The sequence below is a fragment of the Parus major genome, chromosome 7, assembly GCF_001522545.3.
Source record: "Parus major isolate Abel chromosome 7, Parus_major1.1, whole genome shotgun sequence".
NCBI classification, from domain to species: domain Eukaryota; kingdom Metazoa; phylum Chordata; class Aves; order Passeriformes; family Paridae; genus Parus; species Parus major.
The window spans coordinates 23,564,324-23,586,149 of NC_031776.1; the positions used below are offsets into that span (position 1 = coordinate 23,564,324).

Below are 21,826 nucleotides of genomic sequence, written 5' to 3' on the forward strand. Positions count from 1 at the left end.
GGGAACCCCGGGGCGGGTTTGCCCGGGCGCCTTGAGGGGCCCTGGGGCGGCCCCGGCGTCCCGGGGGTGCCTGGGCTGGGGGGGCAGCACGAACCCGGCCCGGTGCAGGTGCGGCTACGCGGCGGTGTAGTTGTTTGCGGTGCCGGGAGTCGCACGTTAATGTTGCTTGCTTACGTTACCGCTGCAGTATCTTAAGTGTTTTATGTGCCTGACGAGTATTTCTATGTCACCTTAAACCTTCCTGTGATTGCGCGCTGATGCTGTGGTTTCTCGTCTTTGAATTGCTCTGCAGTGGTAGTGCTGTGAATTGGGTATGTAGGTCAGATTCTGCGAGATGTTTTTGTCAGGGGAAAAAGTGAATGTTGGATTATTTATTCCCGTATTGCTTTTGAAGTGCATTGCAGCACCCACGAGGTTAGGGGTGGTTTTTTTTTTTTGTTGTTTTTGGTTTGTTTTTTTTTTTTTCTTTTTTTGGTTTTGTTTTGTTTTCCCTTGGTTTCTCTTGCTTCATAAATCTGCTTTTAGTTTTTGGCTGTGGCATTACTGAAGATCAAAGCGCTAAATTAGCTGAGCACTTCTAAGCTGTATTGTATCATGCAGTGTCCTCTAAGAGGGTGGTAAAATATAATAGTAGCCTTCTTGAAATAAGGGGGATTTCTAGTCGGCGCAGAAAATGTCTCTCAACTACAGCGTTTGTTTAAACAATGCAGCACGTTGCAGAGCATTGGAGGCCTTCGGAATTGTATTGCTGTGTATATGGCAGAGACGTATTAGCAGAGTGAATGGCTGCAGGCTTGTCTTGCACAACATCTTGGGTTCTTTCGTGGCAAAGCACTTACTAACGAAATACCCTAGAAAGTGTTCTTTCCTGTGGAATTCCCTGTGGATATTTTTAAGGGAAGGGACATTGATGAGTTAGTATTTATGCCACACTGAATAACCTTAGAATAATTATTTTTCGTTGCTATTTTTTTCCTGCTTTCACCTACACCTTTCCTTACAGTGACTTTTTAATTAACTAATTTCCTCAGAAATCTATTTAAAAATCAGAACTTGCTATAATTCCGGTTTCCTTTATGCTGCGTTCTATCGTGACTGCCAGTAATATATATTGAACCCAGATTTGATTCAGGTAGCAAAGATGTATATAATTAATTTGGTTTTTTTTCCCCCAGGGTTTTAGTGTATCTTGATAAAGGAAGATAACATTTGTCAGATTGGTTTATTGCTTGAGAAGAAAAAATCTGTATAGAGTTTGCCTTGATGAACTCTGTGTTGGTGTTTGAAGAGTTGGTTTACCTGGCACTGATAGAAGACTAAGGTGAAGAAAACAGAAATTTTTGCATTTCCTTGCCTTGGCCTGCTGAGATTTCTAAACTTGTCAGAGGAACCTTTTTTTTCAAGACAGTTCGGTAATCTTAGGAGACTTTATACTAAATGTTTTTAGGTAGAGAGCTGTGACAGAATTTATTAATGTGGTGAAATAAGCATTGTGTTATTGTTTAGTATCAGTAGGCAAGTTTTGTTTTGTTTTTGCTTTATGTTGATAAAACTAATGAATAGTCTTTTGATTTTGGTCACAGATGTGTCAGTGATTCTTTGCTCTGAATGTTGGGAAAGCTAGTCAGTGCACAGTCTTGTGGAATTTAAAGCTTAGTGATGCTAAATGCAGGAGACGTTTTATTAGAAAGTTTTCTCTGGAGAAAGAGAGCAAGTTGGTCAAGCTGTAACTTTAGTCCACAGTTACAGTTTTATCTTCACATTTTTTCCTGATCATTTCCTAGAAGTTGTTCATATTTAGGTACAAATCAGAATTACTGGTTTTCAAACCCTTAACATTGATAATATGTATTTGTGGAGAACTGTGGAGAAAAAAAGCTTTGAAATCTTGGAAGTCTAAAGTTTTATATTTTTTTCTTTCATGTTAACTGAAGGCTGACTTTTTACCTCGGCAAACTAAGTCAAAAGTAATGAGTAATCTGGTTTTGTGACAGGTTTTTCAGTGGCTCTCTAATTGGGCATCTTCTGAACTTAAAAGTAATGTTTTCTTATAAAATGCTGCCTGAATAAAATTCTTTTCATTTGGTCCCCCTCTTCCACAACATACAACCAATGGTGTTCTGATCTATGGAGAGGTACCCATTTAGTTTGGAGTAACATGAACATATTTTCTAGTAATATCTCCTTGGAAGATGTTTCATACTATTAACATTATCCTTTGTTTAGACTTTTTGGAGAAAAATTAATTAATGATGAAAATTTGATTGATGTAGTTAAGTACATCTTAATTTGCAGAAAATGTCATGCATTTTCATATATGTAGCAAACTAACGTAAATATTGCCTAGTGACCCTAGGTTTATCTAATTAGGCTAACTAATAGATTTGCTGTCCTGAAGGTTTAATTTCTTAATGCAAGCTTTTAAAATTCTGAATTAAAACCGACACAGTATTAATAAAATAAAATTTAAAAAAATAAAATTGTGAATTCTGTTAAGCACACTGATTTTTCTGAGAAAAGAAAGAAAAATCTCTTTAGGAAGAAATACTTCTTTTGCTATTTTAATATTTTGGTATTTTGTAGTGCTGAGGTCAAAACAGATCATGCATGCTATGACTGCACACAGCTTACAGAATAACATTGAAAACATGGGAACATGTCCAGAATTCAGCGTGTTATTTGTGATTCACTTCTCACTTCTGAGTCTTGGCATGACATCTTGATTTAATAGTATGACAGATGAAGTTTATGGCTCTATGTAAACCCATTTTCTTAGACTAACCATGCTTATTTGCAGAGTTTTCTGGTATGTTTAAATATATTCATCGTAAATATAATCTTTTAGAAGCAGCAGGAAGATTGGTGACAGTGAGAAAAGATGGAGTTCTATATTGTGATATTGCAGGGATTCCCCTGGGAAACGGGAACCACTGCTTTAGAGATACTTGACCCACTAATACACATGTGGCATAGTTTAGGGCCCAGCTTGATGAGGAACTTGAAGCTGGACTTACTTGAGCAAGGCCATAGCAGAAGTATCTGCATTGTCCTTTAAAAAGTGGCAGGTGGAAATTGGTAATGCAGGGATGCCTGTAGATGTGTCTTTGTCCCATCCGTTTGTCAAGTCTTACTTACATGTACTTCTGTATCTCAAATTATTGCATATTTTTTAAGATATACCAGCAAACTTCAACTCAGTTTTTCATGTGAGAGGATAATAGTTTTCTTTAGGCTAAAGTATATTTTCTTTGCTGTAACTTTGTATTCAGCCATTTTTTTCTTTGACTCCTTCACAATATCTTTCTCACTTGCTTCTCTTTCTGTATTTCCAGTCATCATTTGTCCATTTTTTGCAGATTATCTGCAGCAGTAAAAGATGCTGCTTTTTGTTTTCCTGAGATGATTTGTGCCAAGTACACTAACAATCTGACAACAACAATGTAATAAAATTCATATTCTTCAGATATTTGTATTGGAAAGACTGTACTTTTGAAGCTCAGGTATGATAACACTGAAGAGCATTTCTCATTTGGATGAAGGAAGAAATGATGATGTGCAAGAAGGAAGGGATTTCATGAGGTCAGCCCTCACCAGAGGCAGAAGGAAATATTCTGAAATTGTATGTGACAGATATTTGTCTGATCTTCTCTTAAAAAACTCAGAAGAGGGGAATACCACATCTCTTCACTGGTCTATTTATAGCTGGTACATGACTATTATTGTTGCTAGCAGGCTTTTCATAACATTTAACTCCAGTTAAATGGTTGGTGCTAGTTAAGCCAGTTAATTCTCATCCTACTCTTACTGCTCATTCAGGATAATGGTTTCTGTGCTTTTTTCACCAAGTGTTTACATACATGAAGAGTCTTCCTCTGTCTCCTTTTACTTTAGACTTCTCTTTACTACACTGTGCAAACAGGATTTTTTTTGTTCAGTCTCAGTATGCACTGATTTGCCTGTACCTTTTTCAAATTTCTACAGACAGTTTTTGAGCAACAGAGTAATTAAGTTACTCAGCAAGAAGCAGAAGTAACATGACAGCCTTATTAAAATATCATTCTAGGGTGTGTGCATGCAGGTATGGCTGGGGTTTGGTTTGGTTTTATTGTTGGGGCTTTTTTCTTTTTCTGCCAACAGCATCAGGTTCCTGGCTCTTGGCATTTACTAACACAGGAGCTCATACTAGTGTTTATTGTATCAGCTATCTCTTTCTTCATATGTATGAATTATAGTTACCTTTCCAGGGAATATAACCTTATACTGTATTGAATTCAGTCTTTATTTTGGGTTAGTTTTCTTCTGTTAAGCATTTTTAGACTTAGCAGAGTATGCTTTCGCTGCTCTTCGTGTCTCTTTCCCAGCACATGCAATCCCTGTGGCTTTTGAATGTAAGCATGTTCTACAGTAGGAAATTTGATTGAGGGCAAGTTCTCCTAGGGTTAGATGCAGCTTCTGTTGGCATAAGTGTCCCCTTACTGGTCTTCTTTATGCATGTGCTGTCTTTTGAAGTAAATTATATTGCTGAGGTAGTGTCTATCAGTGTGATTGTACCTTAACAAGCCTTTTGCCATTATGAGATGTCATATGGTCCAGTGATGTAGCAGAAGAAAGTTTAATCCTATAGGCATGCTTTATTGGAAAAATTGCAGAGTCAGATATGGAACAGATGTGTTCAGCATGTTCCCTGGTTTTACTCCATTTTATCAGACTTAAGTAAATTATTTCATCCATATTTTTTGAGGCTAGATCACAGATGGGACAAATTTTGCAATTCTTTCAGCAGCGTGTTCTTCACAAAAATTTAAATGGATGCCAATAATGATTACTGATGAAGACTTTTTTTAGTTTCTTGCAGGAAGAAGTATTCAAGCAGTCAGTGTTGATTACATCTCACCTGTCCTTAAAATTTTTTTTAAATAATTTAGACAAGAAGTCTGTAAATGCCATGTTAGCAGAAGTAACTATAGTCTCATCTTTGAACAAACATTTGAAAACTGGAAAAACCTGGATCAAACTGTTTGAATTTATAATTTAAAAAAAAAGAGATCAGAGAGCTAAGAAACGGACACAAGCAGAAATTAAACTTCTAAAGAAAATCTAAAAAAAGAATACAATCTTCTATTGAAGAGCAAGAGATTTGTCACCCTAAACAATTTATTAATGCAGCAGCTGAAAACTGATGAAGTTCAACCTGTATTTAATTGTTGTTTTGTCACACTACGTGTGTTTTTAGTAGCTCCACAATTTTTGTAACTCCAGCATGAGACTTTGTTTTAAAAATAAAAATCAATTTGAATAGCAAACCCTGATGGGAATTGTGGGGCTTTTTTCTATAATGGCTTGATGATAATTGTCTTGGTGTAAAGTTGGGTTTAGAAAAGCATTTTTTGCGCTGTTGGTAGCAGTTAGCACAGTAACTTCAGGCAGGGATGAGGTGGATAACATAACGACTTCTTAATGACTGACTTAACGAATGCCTTGCTGCAGCAAGTTCCTTCATGAAATATCTGTTGTGCTTCTGTGTCTGTGATACTGGCACTATCATGAATACTGAATGAGACTTTCAAAAGAAAAATTTATATGTTATTGGTGAACTGTCTGGCAAGTTTTAGGTAAAATCTTAATTCGTGATAGAATGAAACAAAATATAATCCAGTGTTCTTCCCTCAATGATGAGCATGAATGAATGCTTATGGAGGAGTGAGAACAGTATAAGCATTTTTAGCTTGAATATTCTTTCAATCCTTACTTATTTTTAGTAAAGGTTGATTCTAAATCTGGTACAGTTTTTTTGTAACTAGTAATGTTTGGATTTTTTTTCTCAGACTTTTTTTGCATACAGCTAAATAAATGTCTGTCATCCAAGTACCCTTTTGTAAGAAATTCTATAGGTATGTTATTGGTTCTAGTAAATAATACTTTTTTTAAACTTTTTGAACATTTGTACTGAATTCTTTTGGTGACACCTTTCTTTTGGAGGAGAGTGGACATTCTCTGTGTATTATAAGAATACATCTCTCTGTTCCTTGTACAATTCTGTAGTCCTTTATCACCTTTTCCCCACACCCAAATGTTATTGAAACTAGAGTCACACCTTGCCTATTTCTTTTCCCCTGTAGAACCCATTCTATGTCTTTGATTGGCCACCACCTCCACTGTAGTCAGTCCTCTCCTTACTCTCCCAAATAACAGGGGTTTCAGAAAGCTCCGGTTTCTTGGGTAATTTAGAATATATAGACAACATTTATATATATATATACAACACGCTGTTGTGGAGGCCCACTGGTATCCTCCTTCCTTGTGAAAAAACTACGTCCTATGTCTTTTATATTTTAACCAATTTATTCATGCAAGGGTAGATCTTTCTTATGCTGTGACTGCAAGACGGCCTTTGGTGAGACTTCTTCATTACCATAAATCCAAGTAGACCATGATACTGAGTGAGATCAGTTATTTATACACGTACACACAGTGCACCAAGATTTGAAAGTGAGGATCCCTTTTTGTAGAGCTTTATCTGCTGTCCCAGCTCTATCACAATTAGGCACATGTCCATTATTTGTAGTTTATTTGTTAAATGTCATAATTAGTGTTATGTAATTTCCTGAAATCCCTGCATTGTGCATGGCATGTTTTTTAAAAGATACGAATCTGTGCAGTGGCCAAGAGGGTTGATTCCAGAAGGGGTTCTTACTCCTTTCTTTGTGTTGGCATTGATACTGTAGAAATGTGAGACCAGTTACATAAGCTGATTATTAATTAAAATGTAAAATCTTTACAGCTGGATCATCTGTTGGCTTCAGATCTCCTGCTTGTCATTAAGGTTCAGCTGGACAGCAGCAGTTACTGTAGACAAGCAGGACTACTCTCTTGACACAAATGCAACCTTAGCAGTGGAACAATTGTGTTAAAGTTGATGGTTAGAAGTGGGAACAGACACAGCAATCATTTCTCTGGAACTTTTGAGTCTGTAGTTAGTATTCCTTATTAGCTGCATTTATGAGGGTTTTTACATTTTTATCACTTGAGGGAAAGGTATAATAATGAAGTGTCGTAGGTGTCCTTATAATTTCGTACCTGCTGCTAAGGGCTGTTCTAGTGTGGGTGCAAGAAGGAAACCTTGTGACAATACATTGTCTTTGTGTCTTTGCATTTAATTCTGGAGTGTTTTGAGAAACCTAGGTTTCTCTTTTTACATTTTGGTTTAAATATTATTAAGAGGATTTGGGTTGAATTATGATTTTTTTTTTAATGTTTTTTTTTTATTCACAGCAAGCTAAAGATTATTACCAAAGTGTAAAGCAATGAAGAGTTTGTGCATTTGATAGCTTACCAGTGTCTTAGTGTTTTAGACTCTGTAAGTCATCCAGTTTAAAACAGTGCCTACTGCATATGGATATAAACTTAGAAAATTGTCCATTGAGACCTACTTGCTACAAAAATGCTGTACAATCATGTAAAAGAATACTTGGATTTTGCATACTATGTGTTATCTGTGCATGTACACACGGTTTTCTCAGTTTCCATCAGTGTATATTAATTACAGGCTTACCTGTCTTCTTGGTGGTATTATTGAGCTCTGTACAGTTCCATGTGTGAGAGGTCTGAGTCTGTCCATACCTGGGGCTTCCTGGTTCAATTCATTGCTATTTGTTGTTGCGTGTTTTGTTCTTGAATTGCAGATGCATTCGGGGGTGTTTTTTCTATGCTGTGTTGGAAATCTCTATGGCTCATGAATGTCTTATCCAGTTAAATATTCCGTGTTAGCATATGATGAGATTTTTCTTTTGCATTTTATATTTGTTTTGAGGATAGAAAAAATGAAAGAACTGTCTGACTGAATGTACAAAGCTAATTTGAATTACGATGAGAAGAGCACGTGGGGTACTTAATGAGTAAAAATTGAGTGTGAGCCAGGAAATGCATTTTAGGCAGAAGCTCCAGGTGCTGGTACATCATTGGAGTAGGAAAATATTACAGCAAGGCAGCAGAAGATGAGAAAAATCATAGTTGTATTACTGTACTCTGGATTTTCTCAATGTATCACTGCCTTGAGTAGTGTGCAGGAAGAGCTCTGCATAGAGGAACACCTGTGCTTTGAGGAATGAGTAAGATAATAACAAAGACTGTTCACTGAGGATGATTTCTCCTTCATGTCTTGAAAAATTTGGAAGATGGAGAGTAATTGAGACTGAGCTGTCTTCATCTTGAAGACACAAAAATGTCCTTGGGGACTTAGATTCTGTTCCTACTGGTGTCACAGCAAAATGACAGGTGGATCATATTAATCAAAGGGCTCATATGTATCCTTGTGTTAATTTTTTTTGGTACTTGATTTGAAATGGTGATGTGATTTACAGCCATGATTAAAATTCACAACTGCTGCAAATTCAAAATAGTTGAATTTTGCTCTGGATGGAAGATTCTGTCAAATATGACTGTTATTCTGAAGAAGAGCAAAGCTTTGCAATTTTAGTACCTGAAGGTAGATATTAAAACTAGGTGTAAAAATGAAGAGTGAGTTTATTCGTCTGGCTTATTTCTCAAAATGCTTGTATTTCAACCTATCAGAGTCACAAAACTGGAAAGTTAAATGAAAAGGATAGAACTAGTTACTGGAATTGAAGGAGGTGCTTTCTTCTGTATGTCCTCAAAAGCCGTATCTGACTGCTGATTTGTATGTAGTCGCTCTTGTACATTAATTGAAATGCTCCAGTTGTTTGCAGTGCTCATTAACTGCTGGAAGACTGCATTTTTTCTAAGATAGTTTATTTTTGCTCATAGAATATTGTTGATAGAAGTAGTTTATGATAGGTTTACTCTTTTAGTGAGTGGTTACTCTTAGAATCCGTTTGCCGCTGGTTGTAGCATGACCTGTTCTTAGCGTAGTGAAGTTTTCTGGAATTATCAGTACTGGTAGTGCTGATAGGATTAAGTTTGTACTGTGTACAGTTAGTTCTTTGGCTGAACTGATGATCTTGAATGCTGTCACAAGGGTGAGAGCTAAACTGTATTCTTTTAGGGTATATGCTGTGAACTGTCTGTTGGACAAACCTCCTCCAAACAGTTATTGTCCTGTAGGACCTTGGATAGTGCACAAGCAGTTGCATTTGTAGTGAGGAATGGTTTTCAGTTTAACACCTTTAGCCCTTCTTCACAAGTATTTTGACTTGTTAGTCTTAAGTGTGGAGTAAAACTGACATTGGTGCCACTCAGGACAGCTTTAGCACAAGGGCTCCAAATGACAGCAACAAGTGCTGAGCCAAGAGTACCACTTGAGATTTTTGGAAGGAGGCGCAGAAGCACCTAAATCTCGTTATAACATGCGCTGTAGTGCATGCTTCATGGGATTCTAGAGTCTAAAAATTTCATACACCTGTTTTGTTTGAGACACCTATGCAGCTACTCATTTCATGTAAGATAGTAAATTAGGATAGAGTTACAAACATCACAGAAGTGTTTTACTGTGTGTGATTGCCGGCACTCCAGTGTTATCTTAATATATTGAGTTAGCCTTAAACATTTTTATTATGTGAATAGCACTAAGCAGTTTGTTTAGCATATAGGCCAGCTAATGGTAAGGAATGTTCGTGTTGTCATGCTTTCCATGATGATGGCGATGATATGTTTCCAAGATGCCAAAGCGCTCTGGGGGCAGTGATGCAGTTATGTGTACCCCAGTGAGCTGTGTCTGTTACTTTTTGACATACCTTTGTGAGAAAATCTGGTTCTGCATAAGAGAGGAGGACAAACAGTCAATTTGCAGCCAGTATGTTCTGTTGCGAAATTGGCAGCACTAAAATATTTTGCCAGGTGTCGCTGTGGTGCCTGTCTGCAAGTTTCAGCTGCCGTGACCCTTCCTCAATTTAAAATTTTTAAGTTTAAAAATTGTGAACAGATCTTAAGAAAGCATCATGACTTTGAAGAAAGATTTGCTTGATGTATTCTGCAAAGTAATTTTTCAGTTAGGTTGAGAAATGAGCTGTCAAGTGCTTTGGCTGCTGCCAAGGCAAAGACAAATACAGGAAATAGAGAAGTTCTTTAAAACTCGAATTAGGTGAGGAAAGAGATCTTGTTGAGGGAAGTAGATGTTTTTCTGTTTGAGGCCAATTACAGTCTTATCTTTTTGGTGTACTTGAAATGGAGTGGGCCTATGAAGGGTTAGCTAATAGAGGCTCTTGATACTGCTTGGAAAGAAGAGGTTCATTCAAAGCAGGAAACTTGCATTTAAGTGTCTTGAAACTCTCTAAATATGCTTATCTCTCCCTGTCAACTGTAAAGGAAGTGGAAAGAGATTAGCTTTCGTAGACTATGGTTACTCTTTGTGAATATTGCTGTAAGTGTTAAGATATTTATCTCAAAAGCCTAATTTTGCTATAAACTCATATTGAACTGCTGCTTTGCATTTTTATGAGAACAGTCTTTAAAAACTTTGGTCTTACATTCTCAAACCTTCCAGCACATTGTAAGTTTTTCAAGTCAACATCATAGTTCATCAAGATGATAAATGTTACATAACTGTCAAATTACAGTTTATAGAGCAGGAGGAACTAAAGATTTCATCTGAATGAAATTTTGCTATTATCACTGAGCATGTTGGATCCTTCAGTTAATTCTGAAACCTGGTTCCCAAGGTAATTTGAGTGAGAGCTGCATTTAAGGTGCTAGTTCTAACAGCACTGGTTTTCAAGGTTTTATTCTTCCTGGAACTGGGAGGGCACCATCCATACATACTGTTTTTATATTCAGGTCTAGTCTATTTTATTGGTTTGGGGATTTTCATTACTTTTTTGTTTGTCTGTGTATTGAATTGCACTCTGGAAGGAGTACAGCTAGTAACCATTCTTTTAATAAAATAAACAAATACCAAATCATGTCTGTAGCAGTATAGATGAGGTAAGTCTGCATGCTCCTGTGGGTTCAATGAGACATAAATTAACCTTTTTTTTTGCTTGCCAGGAAGGTTTTAAAACTCTTCAGTGTAGGAAATAACAAGTCTGCTCATTGTAGAGATACCTGATATATCTGTACCAGCCACAAAGATTCTGATGCTTCAGCCATCCCACACTTTCTGTGTGCAGTCTGCACGGAGCACTGTGCCTGCAGGTTGCGTACAGAAGCAAGATGGCTTCTGCATACACTGCATTTTTATGCTCACAAGGATTTCTCTATGCCTCTTTAATATGTATTGCACCTATGTTAGATAATTATACATTGTGATTTAATAATTCTTCTCAATTATTTCTTGCCAAGACTGTCCAATCTTGTGGCTGGAACTTTCTTTCCAGTTTCCTAAATGATTGTCTTTATGTCAAAATGCATTCAATGCAAAAACACATTACAGAGTAAATGCAATAAACCACAATATTTACACTTATGTGAAATACAGCTTCTAATTTGGGTGGTGCCCTCCTGGTTGCAGGGAGTATAGAAGTTCAGAAAGCAGTCCTGTCATTTTAGTACCATAAATGCAGTTCCTCTCATATTTAAAGTGTTTAGTATTATTTTTGATTAATAATAAATGGAGAGTAACCACATGAACACATGATATGTATTTAAAACAACTTAATGGTATTTAAATACATTTTGTGGGACTGCAACTCTTTTCAGACATGATTCAGGTAATTACCTTAAGCCTTGAGTTGTCTGTCTCTTTGTGCCTGCTTGATCATTGTTGGTCTCCAGGGACCTGCAGTGGGAATCATGTTCATTGGTGTTTTCTGCTAAGTAGGAATATGGATTTCTTTTATTTTAGTCCCATCAGCTGGGTTTCCTGTTAGTTAATTGAGGTTTTAAAGCAGATAACTAGAATATCACGTGATACTTAGCCAAATATGTTGAAAAAACCTAAGTAGGGTGATTCTGCAGTTAGCTCTGTTAACTAATCTGTAGTTATTTCAAGAAGACATGTTTTCCTTGGCAGTAATAATAAACCTTGAAATTGAGGCATTTGCTGTGTTTTGCATTTATTACTATGATAGAAACCAAGCTAAGTATTGCAGTATTTTATTATCGATTGCTGTAATAAGAGTAATTGGCAACTTTTGTACCCTTTCCTTTCCCATTCTCAGTTATTTGCACAATATTCACAATCCACTAGAATCTTATTTTTTCCAAGTATTTACAAATATTTGCAAAAATGATCCAGAAAACAAAACCACTGCTTTTGTAAAGAGTCTTAGACTCTTAAAAATCCCTGGATCATGAATTTTAAATGTTTGATTTGAAGCATATTACATACTGTATTTTATCTTTGTTCTTGTTGGTTATGCAATTTCTATTCCAGTAACACCATGCTGTGGTTTGGACACAACTTCTTGAGTTTTTTCTCAAAACTATGACAAAAAATGAATGCTGGCTATTTCTTTTTGTTCTTTTATCACACTTGCTATTTCACTGCCTAAATGTAGTAAACACAACTGAGGGGTTTTTTACCCCTTAATATATTTTTATTAATAATTTTTAAAAAGTGTTAACCTTGAGTGTGTTTATTATTATTTTATGAAGCCCATCATGCTCATAGAGGTTGCTGGCTCATTATACTGTTTAAAGTTGTTTGGTCTCTGTACAACAGGTTAAAATAGCTTGGGGTGCAGACTGGATTAATTAAAAGAGAGTGAGAAAAGTCAGGGCAAAATTTGATATCAACTAAGCTACATATAATCAGAACAAGACTTAAAATAATTTTTTTAATAAATCCAAGTAGTTTTTCAGGAAATATGACAGAAATATTTATTTTGTAAAAATGTATTTGATGTGCTTATGTTTTTCCTATCAAACAGTCATTTGAGTTGGTAGGAGGGTTTAGCTCAGCTGTTCAAGATAGAACTGTTGAGTGATGGTAACTGTGGAGAGCCATGTAGTAAGGTGCTGTGTGTAGCACGGTGGGAGTCGGCCTCTTCTCCCAGTCAAGTAGCAGTAGGACAAGAGGAAATGACCTCAGGCTGTTCCCCAGGGAGGATCAGGTTTGATATCAAAAAGAATTTCTTCACCAAATGGGTTGTCAAGCCCTGGAATGTGTTGCCCAGGGAAGTGGGAAGAGTCACCATCCCTGGAAGTGTCCAAGAAATGGCTGGATGTGGCACTTAGTGCTCTGGTTTAGTTGATGTGGTGATGCTCCTGCTGGATTTGGTGGATTTCGGATGTGGTGGATTTGATGCTTTTGGAGTTCTTTTTAAACCTTACAGATTCTTTGATTCTATACGGTAGAAATAGAGGGGAATACTGTTACTGTCTGATGCTACTCGAGTCCAGGACAGGGCTCAAATCATTCCTGAATTACTTCCCTGGTTGTGAGAGATACTTCTCTAGATTGTCTTCCTTGCTCTACGGTGTCAGCTGGCAGGGCTTGGTTGGTTCTGCTGTTTTGCCAGTCTGTCCTAGCACAGCACAGCTAGGTGGACACTCAGTGCAGTTAACCTCACAACTGGGGTGAATTAAGGGGGGAAGAAAATAGAAGCTTCAGAATAGAAGAGGGCACATGAGAGAGAAGGAACTGAGGAGAATATTACTGCTCTGTGGTCCATGCCCTTACTGGTGTGCTCCAAGAATTGCTCCTTGCTGGCTTTCAGACCTGAAGATTCCTCAAGGTGTGCAAAGAAGGTTGGAATCAAGCAGATGTTTCCTAAGAAGAATTTATCCTTTCATTCCCTTGTAGTATATTTTAATTTTAAAAGATCCCATAGTACTGTGACAGGAATTATATTTATTTTATTTTATTTAATTCACCCAGTTAAACATAATTTTTAATGGTTCAAATTTGTCCCGAGTCCTATTTTTTGTTTTGTTTTCCAAATGTTACCTTAATTTAGCAGTCTATCATTGGCTTTTGATTTGGATTAGTTTAATCTTTTTCTCCCTTTTCTGCTTTCCCTGTGAATACTTTTTTTATGTATTATTACAATATGTTAAAGATCCAAGTTTTTCTAAAGCTGATCTCACATCTGATGTGTTAGTTAGGCTTTTTCTCATTACCGTTCTTTAATTCTCTTTTTTTCTGTCATTCGTGATTTTGTGGCACTGCTGCTGCTTTCATACTCTTTGAAAAGGATGGCTTTTTATCCAGAGTTCATTTGTGTGTATGTCCATATACAATCCTCTTCTTTATGTTCATTTCTATGGAGTTACCTTCTTTTAGGTATTTTCTAATGTCTTGTAACAATACTGACTTCTATGCGTGTCACACTATGTAGTGTCATTGTCATTTATGCCAGCAGTTGCTTTGAGTTATGAAAAATGCTACAGAAGTCTGGATTTAGGTATTGCTCTTCGTCTTGTTCACAGATACTGTGTTTATTTTTTTTTAAAATGAAAACCTTAACAAGCAGTGCTGCACATTATTTTGGTTAAAGGTTAAGTAGGTATATTTGACTAGGTGATTACTTTAGATTTTGTCAGCCTTGCTTGCTGTGATTTATAAGAGGTTGGTTGTGTGAGACCAAGCAATTTGATTGTTTAAGAACAACATTTTTAGAGTAAAACCATTTTATCTGGCTCATTCTTCTTGCTATGAAGTAACATTTTATAGTCTTATTTTATATTCTGATTGTCCATTCTGCAGTCTGAAAAATCAGCTGTGAATGCTCACTCTTAATTTTTACTTGTCTCTTTTTGCTTCATCTATTATAGACGAGTGTCTCTGAATAGCAATGCAAGCAGATACTGTTTTCGTGTTGTCTTGGTTTAACTTGCTCTTGTCTAATACAGTGTAAGTCTAATTTAATCTTTACCTGTGATTGAAATAATTACAGTGCATCTTTCTTATTTTGAGTTCACATTATGTCATTTTGCTCTGGTGGAAGGGTTGAAAACCATTTTATCCTTGCACTCATTTTAGTGAAAATTTAGTGGAGGGAATTGATATCCTTGACATTCTTGCCCCACTACTGCAACAGGTTTGGACTCTGAAAGTATAAAACTCCTTTCTATGTAGGTAAAGTATTCCTGTGTAAGCCTGAATTCCTTACTAAATCAGGCTAAGCTAGATTGCTTGCTTCACTGTTTTTTTTTCTGTTCTTGATATAGTAGCTGAGAGGCACCGTGTTGTGGTTATTCTAGAGGTGTGTGAGAATGGGCAGTTAGCTCAGGGTGTCTGAAACAGCTGCATCGTCTGCATGGCGTACTTGTCCTCAGGCTTTGTTTCATTTGCATTGACAAAGCCACTAAAGAAAGAAAATATCCAGGTGATTCTTGGAAATTTTTTTTAGCTTTCTCAGATTCTGAAAGACTTCCAGACTCTGGAAGGTGGCTGGTGGGAAGTGAATCATGAATATAAATCAACGTCTCTCCTCCCTTATATCCAAAATGCTGTTGCTAGGATATTCTTCTTTGATGATGTGATAAGAGTGTAGCAAACACCTTTTTGAAATTCACTCAGTCATCCCTTCTTTAATTACATTCAAATTCAGGCTGCTTGTGTCTCTCTGCAAGACCTTGACATAATTTTATTCTACCTTTGCATCTGCTCTTTGTGTTTGCAGCCTTTGCTTCTTCTGAGTCTTTCCCCAAGTTTCAATTTTTTGTTTTGCTTCGTTTTTTTTGGTCTTGGATTTTAATTTTCTCTTGTGTGTATGCTATACTAATGCTACTTTGCAACCAGGGATTAGGGAATGTTTTTTTACCTTTCTACTGAATTAATATATTCTTGTTTGAAAAATGTTGGTTTTTGTTATCTTATTTTTACTCACTCCCTACAACCACCCTGTTGTTATAACCCATAGTGAAAATGATCAGTTAAAAACAGAAATATTTTTTTCATTTTACAAGGTGAATTCATAAAGGTCTTAACATTTGGTCTGAGTCAAGTTTTTAATTGAAATTTTAATGTTGTTAGCTCATTTTTAAAGTAGCATTAAATGCTAACACAAAGGTTGTTAAAGCGACTGATAATACTTCATATTTGAACAGAAATTTTGGTTAAAAGGGGAGATGAAGAAACATAAGCTATTCAGAGAAATTTAATTTTCTAAAGTTTTTTTTCTTTTGAGGAATAAGAAGGAATTGGAGGGGAAAATAAATGGATGCTCACTTATTAGCTTATGTTCTAGTGAGACATGTCACAGATTAATGCTAAAGAATGAGTTGTAGCTGGAGGAACTTGGAGGAGATGTTTTTTTTCTTCAGCCCTATGTGAGCCCTTAAGCTCAAATATCTTCAGCTTCCAAGTTTGGGTTTTTTTCATCTAGGTTGAGGAAGAACATCTGGGGTGTTTTTGTTTGGAGATAAAAGTTGGTTTTGTTTTCTTCAGATGTGGTAGAAGATTTAAAATGCCTCACAGAACTATTGTATTTCTTTAAAAATGCTTACGAAGAAATATTACAAAAGTACTTTATCCAAAGTCATGAAATACCTTGTCATGTTTAATGTATTAAGACAGCTAATTAAAACAGACATTTTATGAAAATGACATTAGCTCTCATTTTAAGACAGTTGGTCAAATACAGAATTAAAAAGATGTTTTATAAGCACTTTAGTGAATAATTTTTTGGAAGATCATCCAAGACAACTGCTGATACAAAAAACATAGCATAGGGAATCATTTAATGTATGTTCTGCTTTTTTGGACTCTCAGGGATGTAAAAGATGCAAAGAATCGCTCATGGGGAAGAAACATTAGTTTTGATATTTAAGGCCATAAAGGTAATCCCAGTTCAATAAGTAAATCAGATCTCCTGGCATCTTGTGTGAGAGCAATGTTCAAAGATACAGTCCTTATTTGCTGATTGGGAGTGGCAAACATCGCACAATTTTCCTCTGAGGATTAATACAAATCCCCTGCTTTTTTGTCTTCATGGGTTTCGTTTTCTTTTACAGAGCAGCAGAACCTTTTTTTGTTTGTTTGTTTTTTTGTATGTTTTGGGTGAGGTTTTTTTGAAACTGATTTTTCTGTCTATTGCTGTGGTGGCATAAGGAGGCTGAAGACCCCATTAGTAGTAAAAGTTGGGGTTGTGCCATGAGGCTGTGGGCAGCCCAGGCCAGGTTTACTTTTCAGACTCTTACAGGTTTTAATGCTTTACAAAGCATTAAATGGGAGTTTTTTTCCCCCATCATTTGTAGGATATTTCAGGTACTGTTGTGAGACTGTCCATAGACTTGGGAGTATGTAACTCAGAATACATGTCAATTGCATTTTCATCTTTCTTTTAGTTCTCATGTGCTTTTTTGTGTGTTCTTTAGCTGAACTGGTTTCTGATTACATAGTGGGAGCTCTGGGTCTTCCCTAGAAACTGAAGCTCTTCTTGGTTATTATGGAGCTTGTAATAGTTGGTGGTAGGTGACTCATCTGATATATAGGTAAAAGGCAGAAATTTTCTAGTTTATGTAATCAGTAGGTATTGCTGGCTCTTGATTTGTGCTGTGAGTTTCATATGTATTTATAGATATGAACTACATGTATGTGGTTCTGAACACAGAACTTTGAACACCAGCTACAGGGACCTGTAGAAAAAGAACTGGATCTTAATAATCTGGAGTTGTGGGTAGCCCATGTAGTAAAGTGTTACTGTTAAGCTACTAATCATCATTTAGGGGTATAGGTAGAGATTAAAATCAGCTTTAGTCTAGAATATTTAGTTCAGGCTTGATATCTTCAGAAATTATATGTGCTACTCAGAGATGGTGAGGCTTTGGGGGAAATATCTGTTTTCTCCACACATCATATGTGTGTCTTATGCAAGCTTATTTGTGGTTTATATGTGTGTTTGCTATGTAGAATCTTAGAAAAACTGCCCGTAAACAGTAAGTTGACTGTTTTACATGGATTTGACAACTTTAGTAATTGTAAGGTTTTTTGTTTTGTATTTTAGGAAATAAAATAATGCTAATGAAGCAACCATTTCCCTGAAGTTTGAGTTTTCAGACTCACTGCTATAATGGGTAAGTATTCTGTATAACTTACATTAAACTTTACTACAATTCCTGGGAAACGTGCTTTGGCTATTTAACACAGTGTAACATCTATATGTGAAAGGCAGTGTTCAGCAGCTTCACTAGTATTGAAAATATTCCTTTTGGTTTTTTTGGGGGGTTGTTTGTTTACCTTCCATATAACAGTACTTTTCCCTCATTACATGATAACTTAGAGATTCAAGTTCAGGAAATTGAGATTCATGGTATTAGAGTACTAAGCAATACTTACTGTGCACTAAGTGGTGTAATGAATGTTAGAAAGAATCAAACCACAAAAATCTACATGTAAGAGTTTTATCTTATTGCCTTACTACAGTGCAAAGCCACTTCTGTGCAGATGGTCAGACTTGTTCTAGTTTTGTGGCACATTTTAAATTGTATGTCAGTTTTTCAAGTTGTATGTTTTTAGTGAGTTAACCATGTTGCTATTGTAATAATTTCTTGGTGCTCCCTCTCCAGAAAAATCCCAGCAAACCAACCCGCCATACCACACACATTTTTGTATTGCTTTTGTTTATCTTTTAATGTTTTGTCCGTTTTTTCTAACCTTATGCTTAATAATCAATTTTCTAACTTCATGGTTAATAATCAAGTTGCTCAATCTAGGAATACAGCACTCTTCCAATTTCTGATACTCTCCCACATTTTGTGTGGGAGGTGATTGTTGAGCCATATTGGATATTTAGTAGCTTTAGAAGCTTTGTCATAGTACTTTGGTTTCTTTGTATAAAATACACCATCTAGTAACCGCTGTAAACTCCAACCAACTCCTAAAGCATTATATTATTTTTTACATTGCTGAGCACTAGAATAGGCCATAACACAATAAAATAGTTCAACTGTTTTAAGTATGGCAAAGTTTGCCATGTATGAAATGAAAAACTGACCTGCAAGAACGCCTTCAGTTCTGCTATTAAATATTGCTGGTAAAACTTTATTTTATAGATTTGCCTATCTTAGTAGAGTTATGAATAATGACAGCAAGAGTGATGATCAAAGTTACTAACTTTTCAGACCAGATTTCTGTTCTGTAAGGAATCTGTTAAATTAGAACACTGAAATCCCAAGATTTCCTTATATGATAAATATGTTTGGTTATATTTTAGTAGAATGTGAAGGAATTCTTACTGTTGCTGAATACATGAGGTGCTTGCTTGCTCCTTTTAATGCTGAGTTTTTCTCAGGTCCATGTTTGAGAAATATGGTTCTTTATAAATCACAGCATTTACCTATGAATTCTTCAACAAGCATATCCATTGTGAAGGAGCATGAGGGCACACAGTCAACACATCTGGAGATCAATTTTGTTACCCAGTGTTCTAGATATATGCTGAGTGTAGTACTATGGCTGTGGCAAGGAATTAATATAAAATATTAGAAATAAATTACTCTTAGTGATGGATGTACAAGCTTTTGAGCTCCTAAGTGCTTTTCTGTGTAAAGGAACATCCCAGTTCTAGGTCAAATCTTCTCTATCAGGACATCACAGCTGCAGCAGATTGTCAGGATTTAGGATTTTTTGTAACTGAAACCTAAGTTATATAGCATTCCTACCCCCAAATTGTCCCTTGGGTTCACTGCTTCTGATTCTTCTTGTGAATTCTTCCTTTAAGCCCTAAAATCCTCTGTATTTTCAGTCCTGGAAAAGTTCTGTGATGTTTTATATTTGGTTTGTTTATTGTTTTTTTGTTGTGGTGGGGTTTTTGTTTTGGATTTTTATTATGCTCTGTGGACTATCAGCAGATGCTCAGGCAGTTGAAGTGTTCGTGTGGGAGTTTGTGTATGCCTCTCATGGGCATAATCATACCTGTTCAGGACAGATGAGAAATAGCTCAGAAGAATTTGCATTTTTTTTTGGAAAGAGGCAGGAAGTATCATCTCTAGTCAACATCTCATCTATGCGTATTGTTTGAATCGAAGTAGACAAAGCTTTGCCCTGCATCTCCTTTCTCTTATTAATACAGCCTGCAGTTGTGTAAAGTTTAATCTCTGTTATGACTTCAATTTTTAAAAATCTGTTACTGAATTTGGATTACTGATTAAGCTGTTTATTTCCTTAAGCACTGCTAGCGATAAATACAAATGTTTACAATGTGGCAATGATTTTTTTTTCTTTTCAATTTGGCAATTATGTATTGAAGTGTAATGCAGACTCTTAGATTAATGCCTATATAATTGTAAAATGAGACAGAAATGCAATTCAGAAGTAACACTTGTCTGGTCTTTTTCTCTGAGCAGATGAGCAGCAAGCTTTGAATTCAATCATGCAGGATTTGGCTGTGCTTCATAAGGCCAGTCGTCCTGTATTGCCCCAGCAAGAAACAGGAAAACCAAAGTCATCTTCACCTAAAAAACAGGTAATCTTCAATATCCTCACTAATGTACTGAACATGGAATATCCTGCTGTGACTTCTGTAATTATTTTTCTTGCCAGACCAGTGAGCATACCAGAATGAGCTATTAGTCTCCCACGTGTGCTGCCATTTTCTTTGTTCATATTCTTATACTAGCAGCAAAATGAAATGGTGTCATTTCAGAACAGATCATAGTGTATGCTTAAATAAATAAATTGAAGATTATAGAGGTATTTACACCATATGTAAAGTGCTTTTATATTTGTTATTGTTATTATATTGAAACTACACTATTTTAAAATACCAAGGAATAATTTTATAGGTTTAGTAGATTACCCAGTTGTCACCTGTATCATACTAAAGAATGTCAGTACAGCAGCAGTAATATGCTTAAACTCTTTCACTGCATCCTTGGCCTCAATTTCTTGTTCATGTGCTGGAAATAAGAGTTCTTTACACTGCATATTTTTTTTTCTGTAGATACTGAACCCAAATAGAAAAGTAGTAAATACTTAGTTGACAGGTTTGAGCTACTATATGGAGAGATTAGGAGAGGGTGTAGACTTCTTCCCAAATTGAGTTAACTGTGTGTTTATTGGATTTGATCCTTAATTTCCAGTTCAATAAACTTCAGTTTGTGCTTATTTTAACCTTTTAAAAATCAAAATATTTGGGTATATTTGGCTCTTAAATTGTCAAAACCGAATGTCTACGTAATTTTGTGCTTTAAAAGTCGTGCGAGTTCAGTGTGTAAACACAGTGGTGCTTTGCTACTGTCATGAAACTCACTTCTAAGCTGTGCCTTTAGACACTGTGCTAACATGCACATATAATCTAAAATTATTTAAGTATGTTTAGAAAGTTAAAAAAAATATTATCACTGTTTCAATGTGTGGATTTGAAAGTCATCTTTTGAAAGTCAGTTCTTTTGGAAGATGAAACACTGTTACTTGGATAAACTTTGTGGTTGAATGCATTATTGTTTTTCCTGCAATAGTTGCTAATACAATTGGATTCTTAAATTAAGATTTTGCAAAGTAATATTATTTTCATGTAACTACAAATTTATACAGAGATGGTTATTGAGAAATGTACTGCATGACTGCTGGCTTAACTACATGTGTGGGTTTCTATGGTAATGCTTATGAAACAAGATATGTTTCTTAGACCTGGAACATTCAGCTGCAACGTGTACTTACAAACACGTTATTGGTAGCTAAATCTATCTGCCTATTCGGGATAGAGAATTCTTTGGTAACCAATTCCACATTAAATTTGAAGTCATAAATCTGTTACAGTATTAATGTGTATTGATAAAAAATATCTTTATTTACAGAAGCATTCATTGTACTTCAGAATAAGTTTTTGTATTTTGTATTTTAACACTTGTTTTTTAACTCTTTAAGCCTCTATCATGTACCTCAGCAGATAGCTCATCAAAATACTTGATATATTGGAAAGGACAGAAAATTAATATGGAACTTCATTCTAGTGTAGGAGTATTGAATGGGAGTTAATTGGCTTCATCAAAAGAGGTAATAAACTAATAGTGGTTCCTTTATCTC

At 35.9% G+C, this 21,826-nt stretch overlaps 1 protein-coding gene across 3 annotated transcripts in view; it reads left to right on the forward strand.

Annotated features, from left to right (window-relative positions):
• Nucleotides 1–538: 538 nt before the first annotated feature.
• Nucleotides 539–21,826, forward strand: part of MAP3K2 (mitogen-activated protein kinase kinase kinase 2) — a 50,721-nt gene continuing 29,433 nt past the window's right edge. Inside the window, exons 1-3 of one of the 3 annotated variants that reach the window (XM_015634976.3) lie at nt 539–1,321; nt 17,805–17,874; nt 20,146–20,264. In XM_015634976.3, coding sequence (XP_015490462.1) covers nt 17,871–17,874; nt 20,146–20,264 — 123 coding nt within the window. In that variant the 5' untranslated portion in view covers nt 539–1,321; nt 17,805–17,870. Of the gene's footprint in view, nt 1,322–17,492; nt 17,875–20,145; nt 20,265–21,826 lie in introns of those variants that run through there. The other 2 variants (XM_015634974.3, XM_015634975.3) reach the window with 2 other exon arrangements.